This window comes from Halichoeres trimaculatus, unplaced genomic scaffold (genome assembly GCF_033239565.1).
Source record: "Halichoeres trimaculatus isolate MK-OKI-2021-1 unplaced genomic scaffold, fHalTri1.1 fHalTri1_scaffold_10, whole genome shotgun sequence".
Taxonomy (NCBI): domain Eukaryota; kingdom Metazoa; phylum Chordata; class Actinopteri; order Labriformes; family Labridae; genus Halichoeres; species Halichoeres trimaculatus.
In genome coordinates, this window is record NW_027437187.1 from 36,469,087 (window position 1) to 36,491,391 (window position 22,305).

Genomic DNA, 22,305 nt, shown 5'->3' on the forward strand with positions numbered 1-22,305 from the left:
TAAAACTTAACTGCTAAACTCCATCATGTTACTGATTGTTATTCTTTAAAATTTTTTTTTTAGTGTAGTAAAGACATTACACACCACAGCCCAAAATAAAAGTCCAGGGATGACCGGAAGTGCACTTTGATACTCACTACCACATTAAAAGCCTCCGTCATCTGAGGGGTGCATATCATCACTAAGGCAAGTTTTTTTACATGAATTTAAAATTCTGAGGAAAAATATTTTGAAAACAGCCTAAAAGTTCCTTTTCTCTTCTCCTCTTTGGTTATAGGACTCACACAGTAGCGTTCAACGCTGCAGCTGCTGGATCAAGGGTGACATCTAGTGGTTAAATTGAGAAGTGCAACCTGCCCTGTGTTTATCTGTCTGGAGGTTTTTAAACTGACTCTCCACTCTGTCCCCCTGTTTGTTTTCAGACCTGAGAAGTCCCAGACGTTCAGCACCATCCTCTTCCTGTCCCGGTCTCTGATGGTCCAGTCCTGAACCTCGATGCCCCCAGCGGTCTTGGAGTTCACCTGAGAGCGCTTGAGCTTCATGAGCTGCTGGATCATGGTGGTTTTCCCGCTGCCCACGTTCCCCACCACGATGAGCTTCATCCTGTAATACGGCACCGCCTTCTTCAGACGCTGCTGCAGGAACCTGGAGGAAGACCACGCCGTGTGACGAAGACTTTGACAGCTTTGATGGATTCACGTTGAAGGTTACCGACCTGACGATGTCTTTGGTTTTGTTTCCGATGAGTTTGAGGTCGAGCTGGAGTCGGAGTCCGTCCAGCGGCAGGTCCCAGAGTCGGCTCAGTTTGCCCATCTCATCAGGGAGGGAGTGCAGGTTGGCGTTGCGGCTCACGTCCAGGGAGGTCAGACCCTCCAGCAGACCGATCTGAGGAGGGATCTGAAGACAAGACGTTTATTTAACGAGCTGTTTGGAGGAAATCGTTATTACTACTTCCTAACGACTCCTAAACCCACCTCAGAGAGCTTGTTGTCTCCCAGGTGGAGCTTCTCCAGCCGGGCCCACTTATACACGGGTCCACTCAGATCCAGAGCTGTGATGCAGTTCTGACTGAACATCAGCTCTCTGAGGTTGCAGGACACCCAGGATCCAGGACCAGGCAGGGCAGTGATCTGGTTCGTTCTCATGTCGACTGAGCGCAGGCTGGAAGGAAAGCAGAACAACGTGGAATAGATGTAGAGGAGGAGGTCAAACTTTGAGAGAATGAAACTGACTTAGGAAGACCCAGCACAGCCTCAGGAACTTCAGTGAAGCTGTTGTTTGCTAGTTTCAGGGTCGTGATCTTAGAGGAGAGGCCGGACAGGGAGCCTGCAGAGGAGAGGGAACAGAGCGACTGTTTGATGCAGTTTTACACCTGGACTTTCAGCTCAGTGTCCACGCTCAGAGCAAAGACTCACAGATTTTGTTCATGGAGGCGTTAAAAGTCTCCAGTTTGGGGCAGCCGGTCAGGAAGTCAGGGGAGATCCTCTCCACGCTGTTCTTGCTCACATCCAGCAGCTTGATCTCAGGCAGACTCAGAGGAGTGCACAGCTCAGTGAGGGTGTTACTGGAAAGAAGCGAAAGGAGAATTATTCACTATCTGCTGCAACAGTTTAATTATTTATATAAAGTGTCTGTAATGAGGTTGTAAGGCTCTTTAAAGGGCCTCATTTCCTCTTTCAGACTCTGCTCTGGCTCCATGTTTACGTTTTTTAAGAACTGATAAAGTCCATCTCCTTGTTTTTAAAGCTCTACACGGCCTTTATGTTGAAGCCATAGACTGTAAAAAATGAGCTGTGGTCAAACTTTAAAAAATTAATACACATCATAGAAATGTTTCTCACGTCTAATTGTTGTGGTGAGTTTTTAGGATATTATTTGGCTGCCTTGTATTCAAGTCCATTTTTTTTCTGAAAAGTTTTGTTTTCATAAGTTAAAAACGATCAACGATTGACAGCTGACATTTTTGAGTAGATTTTTTTGGAATTGTAAAATATGTTGGGAGGGAGAAACAATAAGTATGGAAGCCCAGTTAAGAAAAATATACATAAACATATATATATATATATATATATATATATATATATATATATATATATAAAGCCAAAATAATCGGATATTAAGGTTATAATTGTGAGATGAAAATTCATTATTATACTATGAAAATAAAATTTTGACTTTTTCTGGAGGAAGGCTTCCATAATCTTTCACTTTTATTTATTTTATAAAGGGACCATGTACAATATTCGACATAAATGTTACCATTTGATGCATTGTACCAGAGTTAGCTTGGAGCTAGTTTACATCTGCAGTCCCTAATGAAGAGATTAGACCAGGGGTTCCCAAAGTAGGGGTCACGACCCCCCAGGGGGTTGCAGAACGCTGAGGGATAATTCAGAATCCTCTAGTCTTACTCCAGATAGGGTGCATCTTTATCCATTAATAATACTTACAAATTTACAACATATAGACGTCAAGTGTCACTAATTAATATGAAGCTTAATGCCGCCCTCTTGTGGAATATCAGCAGGCAAACACTTGATGTTCTTCTCATTCACCGCAGCTCCGTGACGTGACCCCGTGATCACAACATTAGCGACAGTAAACAGTAAACGATTCTTTCATTTTCACTCTTTTTAGCCGTAAAACTGTAAAGGAGCACTGCTTTGACACCGTTACTTTAGGGGTCGCAGGCTTAAAAGTTTGGGAACCCTGGATTAGACCTTAGAAAGAAAAAAAATGCAGCAGTTCCATCAATGAGGTTCTAGAATTTTCATCATCAAAGACAGAGAGCTTTCTGCCCTGATGATGTCACTACATTCCAGAACTCTCTGAGCTCTCTGAGTGTTTTTAAAGCAAACTACAGACCCTTAGCTTTTAAACATGGAGTAGAAACTTTTAGCATTGAACTATTTCATCATAACAATTGTTTTAACATCATTTTTCTATCCTATATATATATATATTTACATTTATATGAGAAAATATTTTTTAGTCTTTATTTTGTCCCTCTGCTGCCCCTGTAGTTTCTTAACATGATTTACAGCTCAAAAAGATATCTATGTTTCTCACTCTGCTGTTTTAGAAAACTCTTATTTCAGCCTCGATCTGAAACACTTTGTTTTAGCTGCTGTCTCTTTAAGGTTCCCTGCTCTGCTATCCCTTCACTCTGATTGGACAGTCCTTTAGAGGCCTGGCAGGGGCAAAGCTATGGGCAGACCTTGGTGTTTGAGGCCCGCTTCTTCAGTGTGTCATTAACCAGTTAAGAGATCCTTAAGTGGAGATCTCGTGAAGATCCTGTGCCACTGGTTGAAGCAGAAAACATGCTTTCTGATTTTTTTGTTTTGTTAAACTGACTGAAATGATTTCTACAAAAACTGCAACTGCACCCACCATTGTTCTTACACTAAATTCAGAGCTCTGGTAACAGCACAGTTTGTCTGTTTTGAAGCAGTTTTCTGAGAAAAGCAGCGTTTTCTCTGTTAGCTATGATGATTGACTGCAGCTAAAATGGTATTTACACATTGACGGGGATGTTAAGGCCTTGATTTCATCCTCTTTATCCACATTAGGACTCATGATGTAACTCTTTTGTGTGTTGTCCCTCATCTGGAAATACCCACTCCACAGATTGTATCTATGAAGCATAAAATCAGAGAAATGTTGGTGTTTGAGTTGTTTTTCTCTCTGGGGATGATTCTAGGAAATGCTCTCACCCCTCCATCACCAGCTCCTCCAGGTGATCCATGGCCCGGCCCAGGTCCTGGGGGAAAGCTGTGATCTTGTTGAAGGACAGATTGAGCTGACGCAGGGATGGGCAGGATACAGCGGGGTCAAAGGTCAGGAGGGGACCCACGCAGTTACGAGAGACGTTGAGCGTGCTCAGTGAGAGCAGAGACAGCAGCTCCACGGGCAGCGACCGCAGCTGGTTCCCCTGCAGGTCCAGGCGGGTCAGACTCTTCAGACTCTGTCATGAATCAAACAGAAGACAGGAAATGAAGCAGATCCTTGAGATGTTTGATAACCTGGAGAGGCAGCGCGTGGCGGATACGTTACCTGGCACAGCGCTGAGGGGAACTCCAGCAGGTTGTTGTGGCTCAGGTCCAGACGGAGGAGGTGACACAGCTGCTGCTGCACAAAGCCGTCGTCCATCAGACAGGACAGAGAGTCCAGCTCGTTCCCTGAAAGGTCCAGCAGGCGGATCCTCTCCTTCTCTTTAAAGGGAGCTGCAGAGCTCTCAGCAGGTCCCAGCACTGAGGACAAGAATCAGAAACAAAACTTTAGACTAATGTTTTTAAAAGGCACACAAAAGTTAAAGACATTCATTTTTTTTCCATTAAAAACACTGACACTCAAAAAAAGGTCAGAGGTCACACAAACTGAGATCTCCTGCTGTGGATACCTTTCTGCACCGAGCCAATCTTCCCATTCCTCCGCTGAGCAGGCTCACTGTGTTCACTCTCATTTAGACCACTCTGAAGAAAAATACAACACAAAAACAATCAATTTAAAACAAAAAATCAAGGGAGATGTCAATAGGATAGATTCTAGCCGCATATAGCACCAAGAATTGTGCTTCATGTGTCCTTCAAAGACAAAGATAATTAACATTTAGTTGAACTAAATCTTCATCCCATCTGTCAATAAAGCCTGCCACCGCTCTACTTCACCTCCTACAACATCAACAGCCCACCAACTTTCCATGCACCTGTGGCTAACCTCAAGTTTTACAGCCCTGGGAAGAAAACTACATCTACAAAAAGACTCATCTGGAAGATAATACTGATTTTAATTCAGTGTGGATGGATTCATTTAACCGACAACTTGCCAACTTCATATAATTGCTTAATACATGGTAAGACATTAGCAAACAACAAAAAAGAATGAAATGAGTAATAGTATTGATATGTTATCAAATTCAAGTATCCTTTCATATTTTTAAAACTATTTGCATTTTTCTTTAAATTTCGAAAAATTTTGAATTTTTTTTTTTATTGTAAAATTTCTTCTTTTTTTATTTCTGCTAGTTTGAACATTTAAAAAATATGTTTATAATTTTTCCCAATATTTTTGCAATTTTTTGTGTTTCCCAGGTTTTTGAGAATGTTTATAATTCCATATTTGTTGGAATAATTAGAAATTATTAAATTTTTTTTTAAAAGTGACAAAATTTGAAATTTCATTTTTTTTTAAAGTTTAACTTTTTGAAATTGTTTGAAATTTTTTTTTTTTTTTTTTTTGGGGGGGGGGGGTAAAAATTTCCTTTTTTTTTTTAAATATTGCAAATTTTTTAAACTCTTTTTTTCTGACCATTCGCAATTTTTTTTTTTTTTTAGCAATTTATAATAAACTTATTTTTGCTGGATTTGCTGCTGGATTATTATACATGCACATGAAAAATGGCAAAATATAGGCAGACAAAAAATGATGGATTGATAAATATTACCAGTATGTGTGTTATCACATTCAAGTATTCTTAAAAAAATTTAGAATTTTTGCATTTTTTATTTGTGCTGTTTTTAATTCATGTTTTATTTAAAATTTTTATGCAAATTATTTTTTTTTGCAAATTATTTTTTTTTCAACCTTTTAAATCTTTTACTTTTTTAATTAAATTTCAAATAATTTAGAAATTTCAAATTTTGGGGGTATTTCTGTAAATTTCCTAAAAATTTAAAGTTTGTGAATTTTTAAAATTTTCGCTCATTTTGGAATTTTTTGTTTTGTTTTTTTTTTTTTTTTGCAAATTTATAAAAAAGAAAACTAAGACATCACATGATCAGTTTCACAAATTCAAAAAACTTCTCATTTAGATAACTATTCACTAGATTTTTACTGTGTTTAACATTTTATACAGTTTCATGTAGTTATTGTGAAGATAATGTAGATTTTGTGGCTCCTGAATGACTTTGATCCAGGTGAATTAGGCCCTATGTGTTTCCCTGTTGTACCTCTGCGCTGGCGTGTCGGCGGCGCCCAGGTTTCCTCTTAAAGGAGCTTCCTGTCAGCTCCTCTGTGGAGTTGTTATGAGGCTTTGGAGACAGAACCCCAGACAGGGAGTCACTTCCTACAAAGTCAAAGACAAACTGAGCTGGGTGCGTTTCAGGAGGACAGATGCTTTAACTTCAGTAATGAGAGCCTCTATAAAGGAAGTCGTCTCCAATCATTAGTGTTTCATTGCCGCTGTAAAGGAATAAACACTGATAATCAGACGTTTCTTCAATGATCTTAAGTCTGACTGATAACTCCTCAGCTCTGCCTTTAATCCAATCATCTGGTTCATAATCTAATAAAGTCTAATTTATAATCTGAGTACAAACTGTTTGACCCTGATACTGGGTTCCTGTTTAACCAGTTTAACTGTGTGGGGCGCTCCTGGAATCCGTACCGTCACTCTCCAGGTCATCGTTGAAGAACAGGCTGTCCTCTGCAGACACGAAGCTGAGGTTAGAGTCGTCGCTCTCTTCGGAGATGTAGCCCGACGTCAGACACGGATCGGCTAAGGATCTGAGGGGACCGCTGCAGCTCTTGGACTTCTGCAAAGACTGGATGTACCTCGCCAGACTCATCCCTTTACCTGAAAGACAGGAAGAGGCAGGAAAAAAGGTTAAATAGACGAAAAGTAAGGTAATGTGCAGGAGGACACATTTCTGGAAACAAATGCTGAACTCTGAAATGCTGAGCCCCAACACTCTAACCCAGGGGTCAGAAACAATTTTTCCTCAGCTCACCTGGATTAAAGTCATTTCAGAGCCACAAAATTTATCTTATCTTATTACAGTAAAAACTATAAAGTGTATAAAATTCTATGAATAGTTAAAATCTAATTAACAATTGTCTTAACAAAAGGTTTTTTGTTGAATTTATAAAATTGTACATTGATGTCTTAGATTTTTATATTGAATAAATTTGCCAAATTAAAAAAAAAATTAAAACTCAAAAATTAGCAAAAAATTAAAATAAAATAACATAAGAAGAATTGGAAAAAATTACAAAAAATAAATAGATAAAGTTGAAAAAAATTGTTTGAAACTTAAGTAAAACAGGAAATTTTAAATATTTAAAAATATCTATTTTTTTCTTTTTTTAAAATTAAATTTAAGAGTAAATTTTAACTAAAAAAAATAAAATACAATTTTATATATAAGAAAAAACTGAAGAGCTTGCAAAAATTTATTTTTTTAAAGAAAACTTTAAAAAGTGTTAAAAACCTGGGAAAAATAAGAAATAAAAAAATAAAAAGTAAGAAATTTTGAAAAATATATATATATTTTTTTTTAATTTAAATATCTGCTAAAATTGCAAGTAATTTTGAAATTTTAGTTGAAAACATTTTTAAATTTAATTACTTTACAATAATTTAAAAATTTGAAAGAACCCCTTATGACATCATCAGCTGTGTAGTTTCCTTGGTGATGGGGCTCAGTCAAATTATAACCTCTGTTCGGAACCCCAAGCTGAATCTCTTGTGACATCATTATGGCATTATGACATCATCAGCTGTGTCGTTTCCATGGTAACCAGTCGTGTCCCAGTCATTCTAATGGACCAACATTTTTGGAAATGTTGAATAATTTACAAAAAAAATCCTCACTGTTGTTGTAGCGCAGACTGAGCGCTCTGCCTCGTTCAGCCAGCAGGGGGCTGAGCCAGGACGAGTCAAGGCGGCCCAGCCTGAAGCCGCCGAGGCAGAGGGCGCTGTTGTTGAGGTCCAGACCCAGACGGCCCAGGAGCTGGATGACCGTGGGTCCGTCATCCCGCTTCACGCTCACAGCTAAAGCTCGACGGAGGTACTGCTCGTGGGCGCCTCGGCTGAGCAGGAGCTCCACCAAGTCGAGGGGGCCGCCTCTCTCACACACCTGGAGGAGAAGCAGGAGGAATTGGATTACAAGTCTGAATCTCCTCTCCTTAACCCGCTCCTCATGACCTGATTTAACGTCAGACTTCCTGTTTATGTCACTTAAAGAGTTTGTATGAGTTCGTGACCTCTGACCTGGTAGATGAGCGACTCCGTTTTGGTCTTCCTGTTGACGTCTGCTCCCAGCTCGATCAGACACTCGGCTAACGTCGTGTCTCCGTCCTCGCAGGCCTTTTCCAGCATGCTGTAGTGCAGCTCGGGGTCGCACCACATCTTGGAGAGCGCCAGGCAGACCGACCTACGCAGCTGACGGCACAGACAGAGGCAGGACGTCAAGTTCAGGAGGGGAAAAGGTCAATTAATCCGTTTATTGCATTAGAGTAAAGGCTTCCCCGGAGTTTTTTGAGGAATGTACTCGTCGTAGACTTTTATCCTACACGCCGAGCACAAAGAACAATCAGGCATCTGTAGTATGTCCTGCACACGTCTGTGATGCTGTAATTGTTTGACCCCACAGTTCATGGGGGATGGTCTCTCACCGGGTTGTTGCTCTGCTCTGGACTCTCCTCTCTGAGCTGCTGGAAGATCAGCCGGTCTAAGTCCTCCCTCTGCAGCTCAGCGGCTGCTCCTGAACAGGCGTCCAGCATCCTCAGAGACACCTGGAAACCCTGCAGAGACACGCAGGTGTGAGGCTGACGATGCTCAAACTCTGACATGATGTTCATCACAAATCACTCATTTCATCAGTTCACAGTCAAAACTTCTAGGAAGGTGAATTAATACTTGTCATGCCAATTCACAGTTTAATGAGACTGATTCTTTAATTGGTTAGAAACTGTAGAAATGTCATATAAATAGTACGACACCAACAGTGATGAAAAACTGCTCATTGAAACGAATATCTAACGTGTTTCTTAAGTATATTTCTGACATCAACCCTCATTTGTCGCCGTCTCTTTTATCATGATGTGAAGTGTGAGAGTTTATCAATCACATCAGTTAACGAGACCAGAGTGAATATAAGAAATGAAGCAGGGAAAAACAAACTACGGTGCAGGAAAAGAAAGAAGAAAAAATGTTGTTTACAGGCCAAATTAGTCTAAAGATAAAAACAATCCTCCCTTATTTCATTCCTTGATTTCCTTCCCTACTTTTTTACTTATTTCCCCCTTTTCTGTGTCCTTCCTTTCTTTACTTTTTCCTTGATTACTTCCCTCCTTTTTCCTTCCTCCCTTTTACTTCCTTTCTTCCTTCTTCTCTCCTTCCCGCCACTCCTCCACCCCTTTCTTTTCCTTTTTCATTTCCTATTTCCTCTTTGATTCCTATCTTTCTATCTTCCTTTTATTCCTTTTCTTCTTTCCTTTCCTTCCTCACTCCATTTCTTCTATCTTTTCCCCCTTCCCTCTCCTTCCTTTCTTTCCTTTTTCAATCGCTTCTTCCTTCCTATTTCCTTCCTAATCTGCACTGCCCTCCTTTCATTCCTTCTTTCCTTTACTCCCTTCCTTTCTTTTTCCCCTTTCCTTCCTTCCTTTCTTTCCTCCCTTCCCTTTTCCACTTTCACTTTGTTCCTTCTGTCTTTTCCCGTAGTTTCCTCAATTCCCTCTTCTTACCTTTCTATTTTTTTCTTTTTTTCCCTTCCTATTATTCCTATTTATCTTTCCTTTCTTTGCTTCCTTTCTTTGCTTCCTTTCTTTGTTTCTTTCCTTTCTTCCTTCCTATGTCTGCTGCCTATTCCTCTCCCTAATTTCCTTCCACCCATTCTGTCCTTCCTTTTTTTTCTTTCATTTTTTACTTAGTTACTACCTTCCTCCCTTTGTTACTTCCCTCCTTTTTCCTTTCTTTTTTCCTTTTCCTTCCTTCTAACTCTTCTTTTTCTTTCTTCTTCTTCCTTCTTCTCTCCTCCCCCCTCTTCTCCATTCCTTTCCATCCCTTTTTCATTTCTTACTTCCTCCTTTCCTTCATCTCCTCCATTCCTTCTTCCTTCTACCCTTTCCATCTTTTCTGTCCTTCTTTCTTTCCCTTCCTTCTTTCCTCTATTTCTTGCTCCCTTCCTTTCCCCTTTTTCCTGTATTTCCTTTCTTCCTTTCCATTTTCCTTGTAATCCTTGCTTCCTTCCTCTCCTTCCTCCCTTCTGACCTTCCTATTCCCTTCTTCTAGCTTTCCTTACTCACTATGTTTGCAGGTCAAAATAGTCTGATTCTGCACCAATCCTGTTCAAATCCAGATCCTGATCCTGACATGTTTCCCACACAGCGCCACGCAGCACTTTACACTGCAGACAACTGACCACTGATCATCTGGGACCAGAGACACCTGAGGGACAGGTGAGCTGTGATGTCATCAGTCTGTGACGATGAACAAGGAGGTTTGAGCTAACGTGTTTCCATGGTCTGACCTTCAGGAGCATCTCAGAGTCTTCTCTGTGCTGGACGAGAGAGGCGACCACGACGGACGCCAGGACGGGAACGATCATCCTGGACAGCTTCTTCCTGGACACGAGGTGGCTGAGCAGGGTCAGACCCCAGTAGTGTATTTCTGAAAGGAGGAGGAGGAGGAGGAGGAGACGTCATGAGGAGTCCTCACTAACAGGAGGAGAACGGTTCCTGATTCTGCTCTGTACCTCGCTCCTGTGGGAACATTTGTAGTGTGTGCAGCACCGTGTCTATCGCCCCCTGCTGGCAGAGCAGGTCCACTGCACCGGTGCAGTCAGCCAGAGCAGACAGAACTTTGAGGCCACTCTTCTGAATGACGGGGCTGCTGATGAACTGAGGAAAGACAAAAAATTAATCAAATTAAAAAATAAATTAACTCTGTGATGATCAAATGAAGACGGATTGTTGTTTTCATGGATTAAAAAACTCGAACGACACGTCTCTAAGTTTAGACTCGTCGTCTGTAATGTTGCATGTTTGTCATTAGTCAACATCCAGAAAAAGACACGTGACAGAAATGTACGCTCTGTTCATTCACACCGACTGGAAAATCATTTATAGAAATGTAATTACATGCTCACGCTCTACAACTTCCTGTGTAACCTCAACAATGAATGGATGAACTGTCGTTTAATGCATGGAAAGGACAAGAGGACGATATGTACCACAGCTGAGTTTCTGTACACTGTGTCTCTTGATTTGTTAGGTCTTTGTGCTTTTATTGCATCGCGCAGAAAGTGCTTCGATGTGCAGACAGAGAGGAAATGTAGTGTGTCAGAGCGCTGTCTCAGTGTTGGCGTGTTTTTTACCCGGTTGAGGACCTCCAGGAACAGAGTGTGAGCTCCTTCCACCACACACTGATTCTTCAGGACCTTCAGCGGCACATCCACCATGTCTGGGTCTGAGACGGAGACGCCGTGCTCCCTCAAACTTCTGTCTGTGGATTCACACACACACTCACAGGATGTGAACACACACAGCTTCTCTCTCAGTCACATTATTGCTTTGTTCTTTTTGTAATTTGAGCCTGTTGTTACGTATTATGTCTCATTTGTTGAACATTTTGTTCCTTCGTGTCTTGAGATCCTATGTGTAACCATAGTTGCACTGTTTTCACACAGGATTCCAGCTGTTAGCAGCCTGTAGCATGCCGATGCTAACCCGTGCTAGGACTGGTGTTCTCCGTGAGCTGAGGAGAAGGAGGTGAGGACAACGTGGTGGTGCTGCAGTGTGAGCTAAGAAGAGACGACATCAACCTGTCCTCATTTTGCCTCAGCTCACCTGGATTAAGGTAAGTCCAGAGCCACAAAAAATCTAATTTATCTTCACAATAGACTACAAAATGGATAAAATTCTAAACAAAATTAAACTCTCGAAAAAAAAACCTTAAATTAAAAAAAAAAAAAAGTAGTAAATAAATTAAATTCTATAAACAAATTTTTTAAATATAAAATCATATAAATATCTTAATAAATTTCAATTATAAATAAATAGAAACATTTTTTTAATTTGTACAATTGTACATGTCTTATTTTCTTTATTTTATAATAAATTGGCAAAAAATTAAAAATATTTCAAGTTTTTTTTTTTAATTTTTCAAATTTCAAAATTTTCAAAAAATCAAAAATTTGCAAAAATGTCAAAACAGTTTGAAATTTCAAAAAATGCAAATATAGAAAAATTAAATTTTCAAAAATTGTAAATAAATATGAAAATTAATAAACATGCAAAAAATTGAAATTTCAAAATTGAATAAAAAGAGAAATAAAAAAAATACTTCCAAAATTATAGAAAATTTTGAAATTTTCAAAATTTGCAAAAATTTCAAAATTTTTGAAAGAATACTTGAATTTGATGACTTATATAGATAATATCACTTTACTTATCATTTTTGGTTGATAAATCCACAAAATTACACCTGTATTACTTCAATGAATCAGCCAATGAGAGTCTTTCCCTGAAATCCACCTGAGCATACCTGGACAGAGGAAGACCAGACTGGCCCGCAGAGCCTCCAGCTGGACCTCGGGGTGGAAGTTGTGGACTTTCATGGTGCTGAGGATCTGACTCATGGCCATGTTCAGCTCATCTAGACCAGCTGACCTGCAGAACCAGAGAGGCTGATTAATTTAGACGGTTTGGTGCTTCTTTATTGATTTGCTTTCGTGCATGATTTTCCAAATGCAACAAGTTTAACCCAGGATGGGAACTGTGTCTCGTTCCCAGTCAGGGTTGGACTCCACCAGCGACGGAAGGAGTCAGGTTCAGGGGTTTTATGATCCTCTTTCTGCTTTTTGCAGATGATGTTGGCCTCATCGAACACTGACCTCCAGCTTCAGTGAAGCAGCCAGGATGAAGATCAGCTCCTCAAAGTCTGAGGCCATGATTCTTTGGACGGGGCCCACTGATCTTAGCTGACGGTACAGACCCAAACAAGCTGTGGAAGATGTGATGCGATGTAAACTGTGTGTGTTTCACTCACCTCCCCTGGAAGAGCAGACAGAGCAGTTTGCAGGCGCTGATGGAAACTTCCACTGAGGTCGAATGTCTCTTCATCATCTCCACTAAGTTAACGTGAAGGCCGCTGGACAGCAGCAGGGAGCGCATTTTATCTGCAGACAGAGCGAAGACGCAGAGTTTCAGAGCATACGCCTGGAAGTCCTTAATCAATGGACTCATTTTCAACCCTCGTGGGTCTCTTTAATTTACGACCATTTGAGGACAAAATGTCATCTACCAAAGCTGCTACAAAAAAATAACATATTTTTTTTCTACTCTCTTTTTGCCCAAATTGTCCAGTTAACTTCAGTCCTAATAAAAAACACCAAGTATAAAATTATCTAAATTATTTTAACCCTTTAAATTTTTTATTTTGGAAAAAAAAGTTAAAGGTAAGGGTAGGATCTGCAGGATTTTTCGTTGCTTGTCAGTTAACACAACATTCAAACTGGGCTCCTCCTCCTTGGCTCAGTGCCAGCGGCAGCACACACCCACAGACTCCGACCATGACTACGTGAACAAACTCACTAGCCCAGAAAACACCTACAGCGTCATGGTTCTACATGAGAGAGACTCAAGAGCCGTGCATCTTACTTAGCATGTTAGCACAAGCTAATCACAGGTATTTGACACATACTTGGTTAGCAGAAAGCTAACTCACGTCGCCCTTCGTCCTGTTCCTGAAAGTGATTGAAAGTGGAGCCAAGCTTCACCCTCGTTTAGGAAAAAGCTTTATCTGTTTGGAGTTTTGTTTCAATTTTGTTGTTTCTCTTCATCCGTGCTACGTCCGCTATTGTAGCTGCTCTGATTGGCTTCTTCCACTCGCTAATCAACACGCACAGCCACTTGCGCTCTGGGCGCTCTGTGATTGGCTGATGTAACCACGCCTAGGTTCCACTCAGAAACATCCTGAAACAACCAAAACATCAACATCCAGGCAGAGGAGGGGGTTGGGGCAGACACAGACACTGACACACATGAATAGAGGCCTGCAGGAAACGACTGAGCAGGAGTATTCCTGTAAAAGTTGACGTTTTGTTTTGTCATAAAATCCTGCAGACTCTACCTTTACCATTTCATGGGCATTTAAAGGGTTAAAACAATAAAAAAAAAATCAAATATTTGTTTCTTTTTTATTAGGACTGAGGTTAATTGAAAAATCTAAAGAAAAAAAAACAAATATAATAATCTTTTCCCTTTTCATATCAGTTTTTGTAGTTATTTTGTTATTTTTGTCCACTACCTCAAAAGGTTGTAAATTTGCCTAATTTGAATTTCAAGATTTTAAACTAAAAATACTTCTTTCAAAATAAAACTCTATGTAAAGTACTACAAACAAAATTACTTCCAAAAATCAACCAAAAAGTTTCCTAAAAGGACAAAAATAACACAGCTTCACCTCTTGAACCATTAAAAACTCACTGTTGTGTGTGATGAGTGTGGCAATAGCGCTGGTAGCAGCTTCGAACACGCCGGGAGACGTGGGGTGGACCAACATGGCCGCCATCAGCTGTCTGTGAACTGGAGTCCTGGAAATAAAACCAAAATATCTAAATTTTAACTCATCTAATCTCACTCTGACTGAGGATCTGAATGATTTCACACTCCACAGGATGTAGGTGTGTGTGATTCACCTCTGGTCCTGCTCCTCCTCCTCTGATTGGCTGACTCCAGCTCCGTGCAGTAACAGGTTGTGGATCGCCCAGCTGGCAGCTTCCTGTGTCGTGGAGGAGATTCACAAAGACTCGTGTTGTTGAAACGATTCAGAGTTAAACGTCTGAGCAGCGTGACGGCCGGAGGACTCACCTGAACAGCTGCTACGTCAGCGTGAAGCTCCAGGGCCGTACAGCAGGCCTCCATCCAGCCCAGACCCATGTCCTCCACCTCCTCCTTACCCCTGTTCTCCTCCTCCTCTCCTTCCTCCGGACCCTGAGCCGCCACCGCTTTGTTCTGCACGATGGTGGCCGCTGATAGGAGACAGATTTGTATCTGAATCAGATTAAGTTTACGGCCTGGTGATCTTTGTGCTCCTATCTTCTAAGAACTGATCATAAATCCACTGGTTCATGTAACTGACCCTGTTTTTCTAACCAGGAGATTATTTCAGAGTAAAAACAGAAAAACACTTTTTTGTTTACAAGTGAAAAATCCTAACCTCGTTTAGTTTAAGTGGGTTACAGCCTCAGTGTATTTTGGGCTGACACCATGTGCTCAGGAGAGGACACACAGTGCTGGAGTTTGGCTCTGTTTCCACCAAGCGGTCCGGTACGGATCAGTACAGTTTGGATGGATTCGGTTAACTGACAACGTGTCAGATTAATATACATGATTGAAACGTGGCAAAACATAAGCAAACAACAACAAAGTGATGAGTTGAGCAAAATAATCAATAAACACTATTACATTTTAGTGAATAATTTTTATTTTTTTTTTAAGTTTTGGGAGAAAAAAAATCAAAAACTGGTAAATTTTTGACAGGTCTTTAATTTTTTTTTTTTTTCAATTTTTGCATTTTTTTTACATTCACATTTTTTGTGTGATTCTTTTGCAAATTATTTCAACTTCTTTAATTTACTGATTTAGGAAATTTCAATATTTTGGGGAATTTTTTGAATTTTAAATTTCAGGAATATTTTCCAAAATATTTGAAATTTGAATTTTTTTTAAGAAAATTGGAGAACAACAAAACATGATGAGTTGAGCAGTAATATCAAAGTTTTATTTATATATATATATATATATATATATATATATATATATATATATATATATATATATATATATATATATATATATATATATATATATATATATATATATATATATACATATATATATATATATATTGGGAGTGTTTTTTACTTCTTAGATTTCAATTTTTATTATTTTTCTTTTATTTTTGAAATTTTAGGATTTTCCAACTTGAAATAAAAAAATTGCAAATTTATTATATTTATTTCATTAAATTTTAAATTTTTTGAAATATTTGCAATTTTTTTCTAATTTCTTGTTCAGATCATTTTTTATTAGATTGTAACTAGGTATACAATTTTTTCCACTTTCCAGTCTTTATTACGGAGATAAAGTAGATTTTGTGTCTCCTGAATGACTTTAATCCAGGGGAGCTGAGGAAAAATGGCTCCTATGAAAGTAGAGGATGCAGACCTCTGGTCTAATCATTCACATTATATGAAGGTCGTGGAAAGTGTTGATAAAGTGAGCAAATGGCGTTTAAGGCAAGAATCTTAGCCATCTGAGAGCAGCTTAAGCTTCAATGCAAGAAAATATACTATTTATCTGTCATTTACAGTTAAGAAAATCCCTCCAGACTTATTGAATAACCCTCTTTTTGTGACTTTTTTAAAACAGACTGAATCTATTTTCAGACAAATGCAGGACAAAAAAAATAAGAAAACAAAAGAAAAAGAGCTGGAGGCTACAGATGTTTAAATTTAGACTCCTGGAAAAACAAGCAGCTGCTGCGTGACAGAGTCTCCACAAACAGCAGACGAGCTCCTCGTCTCTTAATATAATTTCTCCTGTGGAGCTGCTGAGGTGAGCCCATTGTTCTCCTGATCCGCCCTCATCTGTCTGTGTCTGCGTAAACACAGGAGTTAAATTTAGCAGGTGAGAGCGTGGATCCTTACTGAGGTCAGCCAAGCAGGACAGCGCCGCCGCCTGCAGCTCTGGGTTGTCGGGGAAAGTCTGACAGGCTCTGACCGCGACCCTCTGGACGCCGTTCAGCACCAGGATGTTGTAGTAACTCTCTGCAACACGAGGACACAGACTGAACACATGCTCAACTCTCTAATCTCATCTGTACGAGCGAAACACAAACACTCCTGCAGCGATATCACTGAGTGCAAACAGATGAGATCCTCTGGAGTCATTTCCTGAAAGAGTTTACATGTTTTCAACCCCAAGCATCTGATCTGCTCCAAAATGTGAACATAAAATATTTTTGTAATGATTTGTAATGATGTATCACATTAAAAGCTAATTTTCAGGAGCTCGCAGAAGAAAAAGACTTTTTCTCTTGATCCTCTAAACTTGAAAGACTTATAAAAAATAAAAACAGATGACACAAGAAAAACTTCCTCAAACTCAAAAGCTCATACTCGGAAAGATCTGAATCACGGGATCAAAGCGAGAAAAGAGGCAAAAACAAATCAGCTGATTTTCCATGAATGTGTAAGAGTCGTGAAACTGTGAAGACGTTGTTTCATGAAGATGTTTAAACATTTGCTCTGTATCATACCTGACGTCAGCTTCCTGAACAAACGGCACGCCGTCTCCTGCAGATCCTCCACCTCAGGAAATGCGTCCATGGCGGCTATGATCAGGCTGTAGCAGCGAGCGCCTCCTGACATCAGCACCTCCACGTTACTGACTGGGAGAGGAGAACGAAAGGTTTTCAAACCTCTACAGATTCATGTGTTGTTCAAAGCGAGCATCAGAATGGGGAAGAAAGGAGATTTAAGGGACTTTGAACGTGGCATGGTTGTTGGTCTGAGTGTTTCAGAAACTGCTGATCTACTGGGATTTTAACCCACAACCATCTCTAGGGTTTACAGAGAATGGTCCCAAAAAGAGAAAATATCCAGTGAGCAGCAGTTCTGTGGGACAAAATGCCTTGTTGATGCCAGAGGTCAGAGGAGAATGGACAGACTGGTTGGAGCTGATAGAAAGGCAACAGTAACTCAAATAACCACTGGTTACAACCGAGGTCTGCAGAAGAGCATCTCTGAACACAACACGTCCAACCTTGAGGCAGATGGGCTACAGCAGCAGAAGACCACACCAGGTGACCCTCCTGTCAGCTAAGAACAGGAAACTGAGGCTACAATTCACACAGCAACACCAAAACTGGACAATAGAAGATTGGAGAAACGTTGCCTGGTCTGATGAGTCTGGATTTCTGCTCCACATTCAGATGGTAGGGTCAGAGTTTGGCCTCAACAACATGAAAGCATGGATCCATCCTGCCTTGTATCAATGGTTCAGGCTGCTGCTGCTGGTGTAATGGTGTGGGGTATATTTTCTTGGCTCACTTTGGGCCCCTTAGTAACAACTGAGCATGGTTTAAAGTCCACAGAAAAAAAAGAAAAAAAAAGGAAAAAAGAAAAAGAAGAAAAAAAGAGAAAAAAGAAAAAGAAAGGGGGAAAGAAAGGGGGGGAGAAAAGAAAAAAAAAAAGAAAAAAGGAAAAAAAGAAGAAAAAAGAAGAAAGAAAGAAAAAAAGGAAGAGACAGGGGGTAAAAGGGAAAAAGGAAAAAAGAAAAAAAGAAAAAAGGGGAAAAAAAAGAAAAAAAAGAGAAAAAAAGGGAAAAAAAGAAAAAAGAAGAAAATAGAGAAAAAAGAAAAATAAAAAAAGAGAAAAAAAAAAAAAAGTCAGCTGGTAAGTCCTGAGTATTGTTGCTGACCATGTCCATCCCTTTATGAGCACAGTGTACCCATCTTCTGATGGCTACTTCCAGCAGGATAACGCTCCATGTCATAAAGCTGGAATCATCTCAGACTGCTTTCTTCAACATGACAATGAGTTCCCTGTACTCAAATGTCCTCCACAGTCCCCAGATCTCAATCCAATAGAGCACCTTTGGGATGTGGTGGAACGGGAGATTCTCATCATAGATGTTCAGACGACAAATCTGCAGCCACTGTGTGATGCTATCATGTCAATATGGACCAAACTCTCTGAGGAAGGTTTCCAGGACCTTGTTGAATCTATGTCACCAAGGATTAGGGTAGTTCTGAAGGCAAAAGTCTGCACTCATCTTAACCACCATGAGTACAGAGCTTTGCAGCATTTAGCAAGTTACACTGGAGAGGAACAACATCCCTTTAACAGGCAGAAACCTCGGACAGCACCAGACTCATGTTGTTGTGTGGTAAGCCAGGGGGTCCAGAGCTTTTCTTCCTGCAACCCCCAAAATAAAGTTGCAGGAGACTCACAACCCTGTGCCGTGGGAATACACTAATAGACCAATCAAACAAGAGACAAAAAAAACTTGATATCTGTAGTGTAGCTACTTTCTGGTATTATCAGAATCAGAAGCTTCCTTAAACCGTCCCAGCCTTAAAAGACCCCTCTGTGTGTAATAAAAGCACACTCTATTCTTGTCTTCACCATGAGTAAAGAAACAACCAGTTACTTCAGGCCTTCTGATGCTCTTTTACCCTAATTTAATGTCCTCGAAGCTTAAACTGTATCGTCATGGAGATGTAAGAAGACTTTAAACTAATTATCAGAGATACAGCGATGCATTCTACTGGGAATCCCCATGAAGAGTGAACGACTTCCAGTGGCTACTTCCCAGTAAACAGCAGCTCTTACAACACAGCAGCTTCATGAACCGTGTTAATTTGTAGGTCGTCATCAGCTGCCTGGAGCTGGAAGTTGTCAGCGTGAAATATCAAAGTGCATTCCTGACACCTCTCCACACACACATCAATCCATCCATTCATTCACGGCCTTCATGCTCTTCAGGACCACATTTAGACCAAACTCTCCGAGCATGCAGAGGCCCCAGAGACTGGAGCGTGATGGGGACTCACCGGGGCGGGTCAGAGGGAGCAGCGCCTTCATGGCCTGCTGCAGCAGCTCGGGGCTGTCCAGGAAACTCTGCAGAGCGGCCAGAACCACCACGTGATCCTGGTTCTCCACAAACTCCATGAGATGTTCATCACTCACTGGAAACACACATACACACACACACACGCAACATCAGCAACAACATTAACACCCATCACAATGACAGTTCAGCTCCTCATATGTTTGGGGTATCCATGGTTACCAGGGTTACAGTCCTCCAGCAAGACTCAATCGTGATTTTGTGAAAAAAAATAAAAAATAAAAAATAAAAAACAAGTGCAGGAAATGCAGCTACAGTTTATTTTAGGAACATCTCAGATTAAGTTTAAAATTAATTTTTAATTTTAGTTGATTTCTTTTTTTTCCTTTCTATTTTCTTTGTCTTCTTTCGCCCTCTGAATTATCAATTTATTCATTTAATTAATTTTTCATTTATTATTAATTTCTCTGTTTTGTTATCATTAGTATCACATAAATTTTCACTTGGTTTCGAAGTGTTACAATTTAACTAATCTGTATCTTTTATTGTACCTGTTTACAGAAGAAATAAAATTTGATTTAAAAAATTGAGGATATTTTTTTAAATAAGAATAAATAAAAACTGTAACAATAATTATAATAATAAAAATAATATCTATGATAATAAAAATTGTTATTATTTTTATTTTGATAATAATTTCAACAAATAATAATAATATCATAAAAATTATATACTAAGATAAATATAAATAAATTGAAATAATGTATTAGAATGGTTAAAATAATAATAATTACAATTAAATAAATAAATAAAAATTAATAAATAAATAAAATAAATTTGTTTGCACAAAGCTAATGAAAAGTTTTCACTTAGTTTTGAAACGTTACAATTTTATTTATCTTTATCTTTTTTACTGTACCTGTTAACAGAAAAAAAATAAAAATTGATTTTTTTTTTCAAATAATAATAAATAAAAACAGTTAAAATAATAATAATAATATTACAAGTGAATTAAAAATAATAATAATAATCATCATCATCATCATCACCATCATTATTATGGTTATTGTTATTATTATTAAAATATTTATAATAACTTTAAGAAATAATAATATCATAAAAAAATAATTCATTATGATAAATAATAATAAATTGAAATAAGAAATTAAAATAGTTATAATAATAATAATCAAAATTCAATAAATAAATAAGATTAAATAAATAAATAAAAATAAATTTGTTTGCACATAGCTAATTAAAAATTGTGTACCACCTGTTTTAACCTCCAAACACTTTCTGTTGTTTCCTACCTTAGAGGAATAGTTTTGTTTAATGCATCTCAAAACACCTGTTGCATTGTGGCTTCGTCCCAGCTCCAGCAAGTCAATACCCTTTGCAGTACATACACAACTTTCCAAGTTTCGCCAGATGCCAGAAGTGTTACCCATCAATTTACAAAAAGCAGAAGTTGTTCACAGAAACTGCCTACAAACATTCAGAGACTTTCAAAATAAAACAAACTGTGTCTAAAGGTAGTATTTATCTGGACTACAGCAGCAGACAGACATGATGAGCAGAGCCAGACCAGGAGTCAGCAGGTTTGAGGTTTTACAGCCCAACATGAACAAGGAGAGGATCATCATTGTGGTAGGAACATGGTCCTGATGTAAGTCCACATTAGTCGTGTACAGGAAACAGCTCACCTTTCTCCAGCAGCAGCTGCAGAGCCGCACAGCCTTGAAGCTGAACCTCTTCACTGGTGGGAAACGTCTTCATTGCGTGCACCACGAGGCCAAACACGTCCTCCTCCTCCTCCTCCAGGACCAGCAGAGGAATCGGGTCTACAAAACCATGAGCAGCAAAACATGATGAATTTATTTCAGGCGTTCACTTTTTTTTATTCCTGCAAAGATCTGTGATGATAAACTTTCCAAAGTTGTACCTGATGTGAGCAGGAGAGCCAGAGCTCTGAGTCCAACCATGGTCACTTTGCAGTCTGTGCTGTACTGAAACAGAGCCTTCAGGATCTGCCTGAGGAGAAACATCACATCCCAAAGTTACAGGCCAGAGAAAAATATCAGAAACTGAAGTCTGAAATGATCTGAGACGTGTCTGTAACGTGTAACGTTAGTGAATCCTGGTTCTGTCCTACCAGAGCTCATCTACCAACTCCAACCTCACCAAGCAGAGCTAACGTAACCTGGCTCTTCATTTTATTGATAGACTCTCAAGTTTGAACAGACCACTGCAGAATAACTGCTGACTGTGGGTTGGAGACAACATTAGCACAGACAGATTAACCTGGGTTTTAGTATTTAGCTCATGGTTTTAGCATTTAGCTTGTTTTTTTAATCGTTTGGCTCATGTTTTAGCCTTAAGTCAATGTTTCAGCTTGTAACTTGTATTTTAGCTTTTGGCCCATGTTCTAGCATTTAGCCTTTGTTTTAGCCTTTAGCTCTTGTTTTAGCCTTTAGCTTGTGTTTCAGCCCCTTAGCGACTGTTTTAGCCTTTAAGTCCTGTTTCAAGGCTTTAGCTAATGTTTTGGCTTTTAGCTCTTGTTTTAGCCTTAAAGTAATTTTAAGCCTGTATTTTAGCTTGTAGCTCATGTTTTAGTCTTAAGCCCCTGTTTTAGCCCTTCGCTTTTGTTTTAATCTGTAGCTTGTCTTTTAGCCTCAAGCTTTTGTTTCAGCCTTTAACTTTTTTTCCCTTAGCCAGTGTTTTAGTCTTAAGCTCATGTTTTGGTCTTTAGGTTGTGTTTTATTCTTTAGCTTGTGTATTTTAATCTTTAGCTCATGATTTAGCATTTAGCCCTTCTCTAAGCCTCTGGTGCATGTTTTAGCTTTTAACTTGTGTTTTAACCTTTAACTAATATTTAGCATGTAGCTTGTGTTTCAGCCCTTAGCAATTTTTTTAACCTTTAAGTCCTGTTTCAAGGCTTTAGCTAAT

The 22,305-nt window shown here is 39.2% G+C and overlaps 1 protein-coding gene across 1 annotated transcript in view; it reads right to left on the bottom strand.

Moving 5' to 3' along the window:
- lrrk2 (leucine-rich repeat kinase 2) overlaps window positions 1-22,305 on the bottom strand; it is a 46,772-nt gene that overhangs the window by 19,096 nt on the left and 5,371 nt on the right. Inside the window, exons 4-29 of the mRNA XM_074677531.1 lie at window positions 21,302-21,390; window positions 21,063-21,200; window positions 19,343-19,477; window positions 17,045-17,176; window positions 16,434-16,553; window positions 14,593-14,753; window positions 14,421-14,503; window positions 14,209-14,315; window positions 12,770-12,899; window positions 12,266-12,390; window positions 11,097-11,224; window positions 10,476-10,620; window positions 10,251-10,390; window positions 8,395-8,523; window positions 7,991-8,161; window positions 7,592-7,856; window positions 6,386-6,574; window positions 5,949-6,064; window positions 4,400-4,472; window positions 4,054-4,250; window positions 3,714-3,964; window positions 1,416-1,564; window positions 1,233-1,326; window positions 975-1,161; window positions 716-897; window positions 425-645 (exon numbers count right to left, since the gene is read on the bottom strand). Of these exons, the coding sequence (XP_074533632.1) occupies window positions 425-645; window positions 716-897; window positions 975-1,161; window positions 1,233-1,326; window positions 1,416-1,564; window positions 3,714-3,964; window positions 4,054-4,250; window positions 4,400-4,472; window positions 5,949-6,064; window positions 6,386-6,574; window positions 7,592-7,856; window positions 7,991-8,161; window positions 8,395-8,523; window positions 10,251-10,390; window positions 10,476-10,620; window positions 11,097-11,224; window positions 12,266-12,390; window positions 12,770-12,899; window positions 14,209-14,315; window positions 14,421-14,503; window positions 14,593-14,753; window positions 16,434-16,553; window positions 17,045-17,176; window positions 19,343-19,477; window positions 21,063-21,200; window positions 21,302-21,390 (3,857 nt within the window). The remainder of the gene's footprint in view (window positions 1-424; window positions 646-715; window positions 898-974; window positions 1,162-1,232; window positions 1,327-1,415; window positions 1,565-3,713; window positions 3,965-4,053; window positions 4,251-4,399; window positions 4,473-5,948; window positions 6,065-6,385; window positions 6,575-7,591; window positions 7,857-7,990; window positions 8,162-8,394; window positions 8,524-10,250; window positions 10,391-10,475; window positions 10,621-11,096; window positions 11,225-12,265; window positions 12,391-12,769; window positions 12,900-14,208; window positions 14,316-14,420; window positions 14,504-14,592; window positions 14,754-16,433; window positions 16,554-17,044; window positions 17,177-19,342; window positions 19,478-21,062; window positions 21,201-21,301; window positions 21,391-22,305) is intronic.